The sequence below is a fragment of the Schistocerca serialis genome, chromosome 9 (assembly GCF_023864345.2).
Source record: "Schistocerca serialis cubense isolate TAMUIC-IGC-003099 chromosome 9, iqSchSeri2.2, whole genome shotgun sequence".
In the NCBI taxonomy this organism is placed as follows: domain Eukaryota; kingdom Metazoa; phylum Arthropoda; class Insecta; order Orthoptera; family Acrididae; genus Schistocerca; species Schistocerca serialis.
The window spans coordinates 428,429,469-428,441,919 of record NC_064646.1 but is presented as its reverse complement, the minus strand read 5'-3'; the positions used below and the strand labels follow the sequence as shown (position 1 = coordinate 428,441,919).

The 12,451-nt window shown below is 39.1% G+C and overlaps 1 protein-coding gene across 1 annotated transcript in view; it reads left to right on the top strand.

Moving 5' to 3' along the window:
* The window catches only part of LOC126418530 (N-alpha-acetyltransferase 25, NatB auxiliary subunit), an 85,627-nt gene that overhangs the window by 16,280 nt on the left and 56,896 nt on the right, over positions 1-12,451 (top strand). Inside the window, exon 8 of the mRNA XM_050085339.1 lies at positions 4,418-4,587. Within this exon, the coding sequence (XP_049941296.1) occupies positions 4,418-4,587 (170 nt within the window). The remainder of the gene's footprint in view (positions 1-4,417; positions 4,588-12,451) is intronic.

Here is a 12,451-nt window from a genome sequence, read left to right as displayed (position 1 = left end):
TAGATTAAAACTGAAGAAACTGCAAAAAGGTGGGAATTTAAGGAGATGGGACCTGGATACACTGAAAGAACCAGAGATTGTACAGAGTTTCAGGGAGAGCATAAGGGAACAATTGACAGGAATGGGGGAAAGAAATACAGTAGAAGAAGAATGGGTAGCTTTGAGAGATGAAATAGTGAAGGCAACAGAGGATCAAATAGGTAAAAAGACGAGGGCTAGTAGAAATCCTTGGGTAACAGAAGAGATACTGAATTTAATTGATGAAAGGAGAAAATACAAAAATGCAGTAAATGACGCAGGCAAAAAGGAATACAAACGTCTCAAAAATGAGATCGACAGGAAGTGCAAAATGGCTAAGCAGGGATGGCTAGAGGACAAATGTAAGGATGTAGAGGCTTATCTCACGAGGGGTAAGATAGATACTGCCTACAGGGAAATTAAAGAGACCTTTGGAGAAAGGAGAACCACTTGCATGAATATCAAGAGCTTTGATGGAAACCCAGTTCTGAGCGAAGAAGGGAAAGCAGAAAGGTGGAAGGAGTATATAGAGGGTCTATACAAGGGCGATGTACTTGAGGAGAATATTATGGAAATGGAAGAGGATGTAGATGAAGATGAAATGGGAGACATGATACTGCTTGAAGTGTTTGTCAGAGCACTGAAAGATCTGAGTCGAAACAAGGCCCCCGAACTAGACAACATTCCATTAGAACTGCTGGCAGCCTTGGGAGAGCCAGTCCAGGCCTAACAAAACTCTACCATCTGGTGAGCAAGATGTATGAGACAGGCTAAATACCCTCAGACATCAAGAAGAATGTAATAATTCCAATCCCAAACAAAGCAGGTGTTGACAGATGTGAAAATTACCGAACTATCAGTTTAATAAGTCAAGGCTGCAAAATACTAACGCGAATTCTTTACAGATGAATGGAAAAATTGATAGAAGCCAACCTCGGGGAAGGTCAGTTTGGATTCCGTAGAAATATTGGAACACGTGAGGCAATACTGACCCTACGACTTATCTTATAAGAAAAATTAAGGAAATGCAAACCTATGTTTCTAGCATTTGTAGACTTAGAGAAAGCTTTTGACAATGTTGATATGAATACTCTCTTTCATATTCTGAAGGTGGCAGGGGCAAAATACAGGGAGCGAAAGGCTATTTGCAATTTGTACAGAAATCAGATGGCTGTTATAACAGTCGAGGGGCATGAAAGGGAAGCAGTGTTTGGGAAGGGAGTGAGACATGGTGGTAGCCTATCCCCGATGTTATTCAATCTGTATATTGAGCAAGTAATAAAGGAAACAAAAGAGTAGGTATTAAAATCCATGGAGAAGAAATAAAAACTTTGAGGTTCGCCGATGACATTGTAATTCTGTCAGAGACAGCAAAGGACTTGGAAGAGCAGTTGAATGGAATGGACAGTGTCTTGAAAGGAGGGTATAATATGAACATTAACAAAAACAAAACAAGGATAATGGAATGTAGTCAAATTAAGTCGGGTGATGCTGAGGGAATTAGATTAGAAAATGAGACACTTAAAGTGGTAAAGGAGTTTTGCTATTTGGAAAGCAAAGTAACTGATGATGGTCCAAGTAGAGAGGATATAAAATGTAGACTGGCAATGGCAAGGAAAGCGTTTCTGAAGAAGAGAAATTTGTTAACATCGAGTATTGATTTAAGTGTCAGGAAGTCGTTTCTGAAAGTATTTGTATGGAGTGTAGCCATGTATGGAAGTGAAACATGGACAATAAATAGTTTGGACAAGAAAAGAATAGAAGTTTTCGAAATGTGGTGCTACAGAAGAATGCTGAAGATTAGATGGGTAGATCACATAACTAATGAGGAGGTATTGAATAGAATTGGGGAGAAGGGGAGTTTATGGCACAACTTGACTAGAAGAAGGGATCGGTTGGTAGGACATGTTCTGATGATGCATCAAGGGATCACCAATTTGGTACTGGACGGCAGTGTGGAGGGTAAAAATCGGGGAGAGCAAGAGATGAATTCACTAAGCAGATTCAGAAGGATGTAGGCTGCAGTAGGTACTGGGAGATGAAGAAGCTTGCACAGGATAGAGTAGCATGGAGAGCTGCATCCAACCAGTCTCAGGACTGAAGACCACAACAACTACAACATTCAAAAAGTACCGTTACCTGTTTCAATTTTTTTTTTCTTTTCTTTCTTTTTTTTTTCTTTTTTTTTCCATCAGTAGATGGTTTTTTTGTGCTTTCATCACTACAGATTATACATTGGTTTCCTGTATGCTTTCCTAGAATAAACAACAATTTACAAATTACAAGTAGTCTGGTCCCTTCAACCCCCACAAACCAACCAACAAATTACAAATGTGTAACCTAAATGGTTGCATTACATATTTGTGTTGGAATGCAACTTACGTGAAATGTCCATCTTGTGCATTTGTATTAGCAGTTTTCATACCATGAAATACATTCTCAAGGATGTTTGTATTTTAACAGTCAAAAATGTTGCACTGCATTGAAACCACTTTCGTTCGGTCACAAAACGAATTTACGATGTGCACCACATGTTTTGATTTACAATATACAATAACAAATACACTTGAAACCTTTCCCACACACTATTCTCTTGGAGTATGTAATCTGAATAGATATCTAGTACTGAGCTGGAAACCTGTTGCTCAAGTTTACCACCTCCTCTTTCTTCTCTTGCAGCTCGACTCCACTTCCAGGAACTCCAAAAGAGTGTTGTTTGTGCGAACTGTACAGAGTACCAATGATGGTGGTCAGTTTTAATGCAGTTTTAAGTTTTCATTTTCCAGTTATTTCATGTTGCTTTAAGGCCTTGTACAAAATTTTATTGCGATTTTTCTTATACTATCAAAAGTTGGCTTAGCAAATCCAAACTCTTCTCATTACACTCTGTACAAAAACCCAGCTTGGATTTTATCAAGAAATCTCATTTTATCTTCTAAACTTAAGTATTTGTGTATACTCCTAACACGCATATTGGTGTCTGTATTGTACTGAATGACACTACAATACACTTTTAAGCAATTACAAACATGGGATTTTACATAAGTCATTGTGTGAGCTTGAGCAACTGAGTAGGCTTTGATTTTGTTGTGTGCTTGTGACTGACGATGATAGACACATTACTTGTTATTGGCCACATGTGAAGTGAACTAGAAGAGAGGTGATGCATGCAACATTTTACAGTTGGTAGAAATTATTTCTGGTACAGTAAGGCCATATTTTAGTTCACGACAAAAGACCAGTCTGAACGGTCACAGATTTCAAATTAGCGAGGATTTACTGTGTATGCAATCATTTACAGGTTGCATGTAAAATAGTTTATACCTTTTTTAAAATAACAGCCTATGAACTGTTTTTATATGTGTTCATTATCAACTGTATTAATGTTTCATCCACAATGATTGTGTCTCGTATTGCACTGAGAGTAAAAAAATAAATAAATAAATAAGAAAAATCCAGCAACTTCTGCATGTAATTACATTCAATACATTTATTACGACGTAATTAGTTATGAGCACGATTTAACAGCAGCCATTCCAGTACATGTATCCCACACCCACCAGGGTAGCCGAGAGCGCTAACGCGCTGCTTCCTGGACTCGGGTAGGCGCGCCGGCCCTGGATCAAATCCGCCCGATGGATTGACGACGAGGGTCGGTGTGCCGGCCATCCTGGATGTGGTTTTTAGGCAGTTTTCCACATCCTACTAGATGAATACCGGGCTGGTCCCTATGTTCCGCCTCAGTTACACAGCTCGCAGACATCTGAAAACATTCACACTATTTCATGGATTCCACTAGACACAGACAGTTGAGGTAAACTAATTCCATCCTAGGGGGTACAGGGTGGCTGCAGGAAGGGCATCCGGCCACCCCTTAAAATTAACATGCCAAATCCAATTAACCATGGCCAACCCTGCGTAACCGCGGGACAAGGCACAAGCGATAATTCCAGTATATGTATCCCACATCTCTTTCTCCCTTTTATTAATTTATCTGTTACATTTCTTTCTCATTTTATTTGTTCAAAGTTTGTAGCTTATCACATTCTCTTATGCACCTTTCCTGCTGGTAGTACGAATACAGAATCTGGTCTGTATGATCATTTGTAAAAAAGACATTTAACTAAGCGGAGGTGGCACTGAAATAGAAGTTTTACAATTTAGAATACTGTATATGGTGACTGATGTGAAGATTAAAACTTAAAATATGTTATTGCTATAATTAAAAAAAAGAAACATAGTTTCGTAGGAGCATTACATTGTTAATAGAGGAAAGTTAATCGAACTTTATATGTTCCATTTTCATCTTACTTATTTTAAACTTTTATTAAAGTATTGAATATTGTGTATCCTTGTGTTTGACCCTGTTAGCATCACTCAGTTTGGAATTTTTGAATAGGTGACATTGTGGACTTGATGATGGCGTACTTCAGGAATTTCAGCGATAAACCTTGTTGTGTGTCTGACTTAAAGAGGTTTGTTTCTCTTCTGCCCGAGGATCGCCACCAGGAATTTGTATCTCAAGTGGAACAGACTGTTGGACTGCAGGGTAGAGAAATGCCAGCAACGGTATGTTCCTACAATATATAATGACTTACTCGACAGCAGTAATTGTTCACATTACTGCATTTGTTTTGTGTATATTTATTAATTAATAAACATACGCTAACTTGATCATTACTTTCATTTTTGTTTGTGGCTATATACTTACATTAGCTGCCTCTTTTGGTTTGTCACCTGAGCAAAATGATACCAAGTTATGTGCTGCCTAGATTGATTGAAGAATACACAATTTAATAGAACAAATCATTCTCTCTTCTGTGGTAAACCAGTTTGTAGCTGTTGTTGCTCTCCACAAGCTACAAAAATATGCCAGATAACTTATTATTATGAAATATTCTTTTTGAGATGTGTATTATGGTGTGAAAATGCGAAATACATCCAGTATTTCTGTAGAGTTGTGAGTGCAGGTGACACTGGGAGGATATACATGGGGAAAGAAATGATGCATATTAAAAGATGTAAGATTTTTTACATAAGCATTTTCCGGCCTATAAAACCTTAATTTTTATAGGCAACAAGAGCATTTATCATCATGAGTTGAGGTACTGTTAATTCTAGTAAAACAATATGTATCGAATACTTTATTAATGATGATGCTGCCTGTACCTGAGAGTATTTCCATCTTCATATGCACTTTCAACCAATGGAAAATCCAGGATGGAATGTAACAATATTATTAAAAGAAAAGTTGTGACTCGCCATATAGCAGAGATGCTGAGATAGGCCCAACATTAAGACTGTCACAAATTAGATTTCGGTCCATATGACCTTCGTCACGCGCGCGCCCACACACACACACACACACACACACACACACACACACACACACACCATTTAGTGCTCTTCAGTGCCTTGTGTTTCTCGACTTAAATGTGAACATTTTGTTTATGTACATGTGACAACCAAAATACACCAGGATGTGCTGTAACTAAATGAATTGTATTGCAGTAGCTTGAAAAACCACTGTTTCTGAATCTCCAGCAAAATTTAATCATAAAATACTTGTAGTTTATGGAACACTGATGATAATTTAGTTCAATAAAATATAATGTGACGGGGGAAAATGCATTTTGTATAACGTGGACCTTTGTTTACCAAATTCCGTGTTATTGGTAGTTTCTGAGGCTGACTGTAAAATAAAATTTTACTAGCCGCCTCCATTCTTCGTAATTCCACTGAGATGCTTAAATGTTGTGAGCCAGGCCAGCCATGCCGGATTAGGTGCATGATGCTGATTTTAGCTTTTGCACAGTGTCTAGTTGTGGTGGTGGTTTTTTAATTTTTTCTGTCTCTTGTTTTTGCAGAGTGTGCACAATGTTGATTATGTGTGACTAGTTAGAAGTGCCACCTGGGTGGCAGCTGATCATTCATTACTGTCTTCTCATATAAATAACATGCTGAAGGAACACATCTCTAGTGGAAAGAATTTTAGAAGATTCATTAAGGAGATGTGGAAAAACTCATGTTACAATATCATTTGCAGTTGCTGAAGATCTATTGGGAGTATATGTTTTAAAAAATTGTAAAATTAGTATTTATTGCAAAAATCTATAGTGATCTTTTCATGTAATTGAAACTGGATGGAGATGCTGAATGATGTGAGGTGGGACAATGATTAAGACACAAGACTCTCATTTGTAGCAGGGGGTGGGGGGAGACAAGGTTCATATCCTCACCTGATAACCCACATGTCTCAAGTAATTTTCCTAAATCACTTCAGGCAAATACTACCACTGTTCATTTGCATATGTCACTACCTCAGCATTGACTGCTCAGTAAACTGTTCACTTATTTCTATTAAAAGGAGAAATAACAGAACAGAGAGAAACTGTCAGAGTGAGAGATTAAATTGTTTTAAGATAAATAAAATAGTATCTTCCATCTAAGCAACAAGAGACATTGGCACTGATATATACACAAAGAGAATAAGAGAAAAAAAATTATGTTGAAAGTTATTGAAAAACAATACATGGATAGTTTGCCAGAATATTTATTGGAGACTTTGACAGAATGGACAGTCAGAATGTTGTATGCCATACAGTCATCCTGCTTCAGATTCCAAGGCCTGATGCTTTATATAGTTCGTTCAGTAGGCTAATGGTGAACATAAAATTCAGCACCACATCATCCACAGATAAAGTTTTTCTTGTGTTTTCCTAAATATTGTGCAGTCAGTCTTGAGGGTGACATAAATTTTATTGAAAGCAGGAAGCTCATCACATACACTCATGAATACCCGAAGCAAAAAATAGTTTATCAATTATGTTGTTGCCACTAACTCGTCAAGTTTGGTCTCCCCCCCCCCCCCCCCTACCCACCGCCTGCTACCCGCCAACCATCTCCTCTCCCCCTACTCACCCAATAATGATCTGTTCATACACTCTATTTCATGGAGACATTAAAACTGTAACTATCTTGTTACAACTACATCACCATCTCTGATTTCTCAACTCCAGATTTCTAGAATGCCAATACCATCCCTGTTGGTTATTTAGTCGTTTGTTTTATACCCTATTAGGTTTGTCAGTGACACAAGGTAATAGAATGTTACAATATATCCTTATTAAAAGAAAAAAGGCCCATGGAGTTGACAATGTTTCCTCAGAGTTATTGAAGTCTTTCGGAGAGCCATCCATTACAAAACAATTCCACCTGATATTCAAGATTTGCCATACAGGTGAAGTACGTTATGGTTGCAAATTAGTAGCAAGCATTGTTTGTAGAAGAATCAAAAGGCTGGTAGAAGCCGATCCTGAGGGAGATTAGTTTTGGCTTCCAGAGAAATGTGGGAACATGTGAGGCAATACTGACCTTAAAACTTATCTCAGAAGATAGGTGTGTATTGTGTATTATTGTCCTTGCCTAAGTCTGTTGTTGTGAACCTAGAGATTGTTCTCTTGACTACTTGATTATCTGCTGCATTATTCAGGGTAATGGAATTTATCAAAATAAAATCAGTCAGTGATGAACGAGTTAGATTAGAAAATGAGCCACAGAAAGCAGTAGAGATGTTTTACTACTTGGGCAACAAAATAAGTGATGACGACTTGGGGAAGGCTCGTGTGTATGTGGGGGAAAAAGGAAAGTTGCTTCTCACCATATAGTGGAGATGCTGAGTCGCGGTAGGCACAACAAAAAGATTTACACAATTATAGCTTTCGGCCATTAAGGCCTTTGTCAGCAGTAGACACACACACACACACACACACACACACACACACACACACACACACAAACGTGCACACACGTCTGAAGTCTCAGAGAGTTGAAACCACACCGTGGTTCGCATTTTTGTGTGTGTGTGTGTGTGTGTGTGTGTGTGTGTGTGTGTGTATACTGCTGACAAAGGCCTTAATGGCTATAATTGTGTGAATCTTTTTGTTGTGCCTATCGTGACTCAGCATCTCAGATAAATGGTGAGTAGCAACTTTCCTTCTCTGGTGGTGTTACATTTCATCCTGGATTTTCCATTGTTTGATTTTTGAACGAAAAAGGAGTCGTTTGAAAGCTAATGAAGTTTGCAGTCTTGTTACATGCCTTCCAACATCTCAGTATCTCTTGTGTTGCGCGAGTTGTTACCTTTGCTCCTGATTTATTGCATCCTACTATAACTTTCCATTACCATGTGTGTGGCAGTGACAGAGGTAAAGGATTTAGCATGCTGACTGACTGTAGCAAGAAAAGCATTTTTGAAGAGGAGAAATATTTAAACATCAAATATGAATCTAAATGTAAGGAAGGAAGTATTTTCTGAAGGTATTCATATGTAACTTGAACATACACAGTCAGCAGTAAGGAAAGGAGGAGAGTAGAAGCTTTTGAAATATGTTGCTACAGAATAATGCTGAAGATTAGGTGAGTAGATCAGATAACTAATGAAGAGATACTGAATCAAATTAGGAAGAACAGAAAACAATGGCACAACTAAATTAACAAAACCAACCACCAGCGGCTAAAGCATGTTTCCAGGTTGCTGTTGAGGAGACAGTATATGACAAACATCTAGTGGAGGAAAAATTCAGAAGGTAGGGACATCTAAATGCCTTGGAGAAAGGATAAAAACTGCTCTGACGGAAAAAGGATCCACGGATTCACAAACAAACAAGATAAATCTAGCAAGCTAACTTCCTATGTACATATACAATAAGAAGAATGAAATTTTATCATATGTAGACATGGTAGGAGACCATGGCTGTTATATAAAATAAATTGTTGATGGTGTCCAGCAACCAGCCACGAATTGGTTTCATTGTTCAAAAAGTACTGTTAAAAGTTTCGAAATTTTTACCATTCATCATCACACAGTTTTTTTCATTCTTTCATCAGTATGTATTATAAATTGGTTTCCTGTTAAGTGCCCTAGGATAAACAATAATTTACAAATTACAAATGTGTAACCAAAATGGCTGTGCTATGTATTTGTGTTGGAATGCAACTTAAGTGAAATGTCCATCTGGCACATTTGTATTAACAGTTTTCTTGCACTTAAATACATTCTCAAGGAAGTTTGTTTTTCCACAGTCACCTACATTTCTAGCATTTGTAGACTTAGAGAAAGCTTTTGAGAATGTTAACTGGAATACTCTCTTTCAAATTCGGAAGGTGGCAGGGGTAAAATACAGGGAGCGAAAGGCTATTTACAATTTGTACAGAAACCAGATGGCAGTTATAAGAGTCGAGGGGCATGAAAGGGAAGCTGTAGTTGGGAAGGGAGTGAGACAGGGTTGTAGCCTCTCCCCGATGTTATTCAATCTGTATATTGAGCAAGCAGTAAAGGAAACAAAAGAAAAATTCGGAGTAGGTATTAAAATTCATGGAGAAGAAGTAAAAACTTTGAGGTTCGCCGATGATATTGTAATTCTGTCAGAGACAGCAAAGGACTTGGAAGAGCAGTTGAACGGAATGGACAGTGTCTTGAAAGGAGGATATAAGATGAACATCAACAAAAGCAAAATGAGGATAATGGAATGTAGTCAAATTAAATCAGGTGATGCTGAGCGAATTTGATTAGGAAATGAGACACTTAAAGTAGTAAAGGAGTTTTGCTATTTGGGAAGCAAAGTAACTGATGATGGTCGAAGTAGAGAGGATATAAAATGTTGACTGGCAATGGCAAGGAAATCGTTTCTGAAGAAGAGAAATTTGTTAACATCGAGTATAGATTTAAGCGTCAGGAAGTCGTTTCTGAAAGTATTTGTATGGAGTGTAGCCATGTATGGAAGTGAAACATGGACGATAACTAGTTTGGACAAGAAGAGAATAGAAGCTTTCGAAATTTGGTGCTACAGAAGAATGCTGAAGATAAGGTGGGTAGATCACATAACTAATGAGGAGGTATTGAATAGGGTTGGGGAGAAGAGGAGGTTGTGCACAACTTGACTAGAAGAAGGGATTGGTTGGTAGGGCATGTTCTGAGGCATCAAGGGATCACCAATTTAGTATTGGAGGGCAGCGTGGAGGGTAAAAATCATAAAGGGAGACCGAGAGATGAATACACTAAGCAGATTCAGAAGGATGTAGGCTGCAGTACATACTGGGAGATGAAGAAGCTTGCACAGGATAGAGTAGCATGGAGAGCTGCATCAAACCAGTCTCAGGACTGAAGACCACAACAACAACAATGTACCTAGAAAGATAACAAGTCTGCTCACCAAGGAACGGCAGGGGAACACATGCACTAAAGGGATTAACTTTTATAAGCTATCTACATCAACATCCGTACTCCGCAAGCCACCTGACGGTGTGTGGCGGAGGGTACCTTGAGTATCTCTATCGGTTCTCCGTCCTATTCCAGTCTCGTATTGTTCGTGGAAACAAAGATTGTCGGTATACCTCTGTGAGTGCTCTCATCTCTCTGATTTTATCCTCATGGTCTCTTCATGAGATATACGTAGGAGGGAGCAATATACTGCTTGACTCCTCGGTGAACTTCAACAAAAGCCCGTACCGAACTACTGAGCGTCTCTCTTGCAGAGTCTTCCACTGGAGTTTATCTATCATCTCTGTAACGCTTTCGCGATTACTAAATGATCCTGTAACGAAGCGCGCTGCTCTCCGTTGGATCTCCTATATCTCTTCTATCAACCGTATCTGGTACGGATCCCACACCGGTGAGCAGTATTCAAGCAGTGGGCGAACAAGTGTACTGTAACCTACTTCCTTTGTTTTCAGACTGCATTTCCTGAGGATTCTTCCAATGAATCTGTCTGGCACCTGCTTTACCGACGATTAATTTTATATGGTCATTCCATTTTAAATAACTCCTAAAGCCTACTCCCAGATAATTTATGGAATTAGCTGCTTCCAGTTGCTGACCTGCTATATTGTAGCTAAATGATAAAGAATCTTTCTTTCTATGTATTCGCAGTACGTAACACTTGTCTACATAGATATTCAATTTGCCATTCGCTGTACCGTGTGTCAATTCGTTGCAGATCCTCCTGAATTTCAGTACAATTTTCCATTGTTACAACCTCTCGATATACTACAGCATCATCCGCAAAAAGCCTCAGTGAACTTCCGATGTTATCCACAACGTCATTTGTATATATAGTGAATAGCAACGGTTCTACGACACTCCCCTGCGGCACACCTTAAATAGCTCTTACTTCAGAAGACTTCTTTCCATTGAGAATGACATGCTGCATTCTGTTATATAGGAACTCTTCACTCCAATCACACAATTAGCCTGATAGTCCAGTGACTCCTTCTTCTGGCAGAAGAGTTGAAGGGGAAGGAGGAGGGGTGAAGGAAAAGGACTGGAGAGGTTTGGGAAAATAGCTATAGTTCAGAAAAGTCACTCAGAAACCCAGGTCAGGAGAGACTTAATAGGCGGCATGAGAAGGAAAGACTTATTGTTGGGAACTGCACTGGACGAGATTTGAAAACCTGAGATCTTAAAGGCGTAAGACAGAGTAAATATGCAAGACAAAGATTAGTACTAAAACATTGTGCATGAGTTAATAAGAGAGAAGAGCTAAGTGCATTGTATGTAACAGAGGTGGGAGGAGGGATGACGAAAAATAGACAGGTCAGAAAATGAAAGATGTGGGAAACTAAAGTAGAGTGAAGAAAGTAGTAGTTACAGTGAAGAAATGCTGAGACAGAAGGAATTAACATAAATTAAGGCCAGGTGGGTGGCGAGAGCCAAGGACATGTTGTAATGCTAGTTCCCATCAGTGGAGTTCTGAAAAACTGGTGTCTTAGGGAAAAATCCAGGAGGTGCATATGGTGAAACAGGCACTGAAGTCTTGACTGTCATGTTGTACAGTTTGCTCTGCAACATGATATTGTGTGTTGCCTGTATATACCCTCTTCCTATACCCATTCATTCTTACCGAGAACTGTGTGGTGATCATGCCAACACAAAAGGCCGAACAGTGTTTACATAATAGCTGGTATGTGATGTGTACCATTTCACAGGTGACTCTACACCACTCTCACTTCAGCCTTCACTGGATGTAATTATCCCAACAGCCTAGTTCAAAAGTAGATTTCCTGGGCCATTGCATCCAATCTTGATGCTGCTGATCCCACCAAAAAACAACTTTCGAGCACACCACTGGTCACTCAGTATTATCCTGGTCTTGAACGTATTAATCAGCCACAACAAGGCTGTCAGAGATTTTGCCCACCACACCTAGAATAGCTTTTCATTGTTTTCCAATCTTCGCAATATCCTTGTCAGGCCCTATGCAGCTTCTGCACCCATCTCCCTACCATAGGGCTCTAACCCTTGTGACCATCCCCGCTGCAAGACTTGTCCTAGGCGCCCTCATACCACCACCTATTCCAGACCTGTAACGGGTAAAACATTAGTATAAAAGAGAAAGTCACCCGTGAAATGGTACACGTCATATACCAGCTGTTA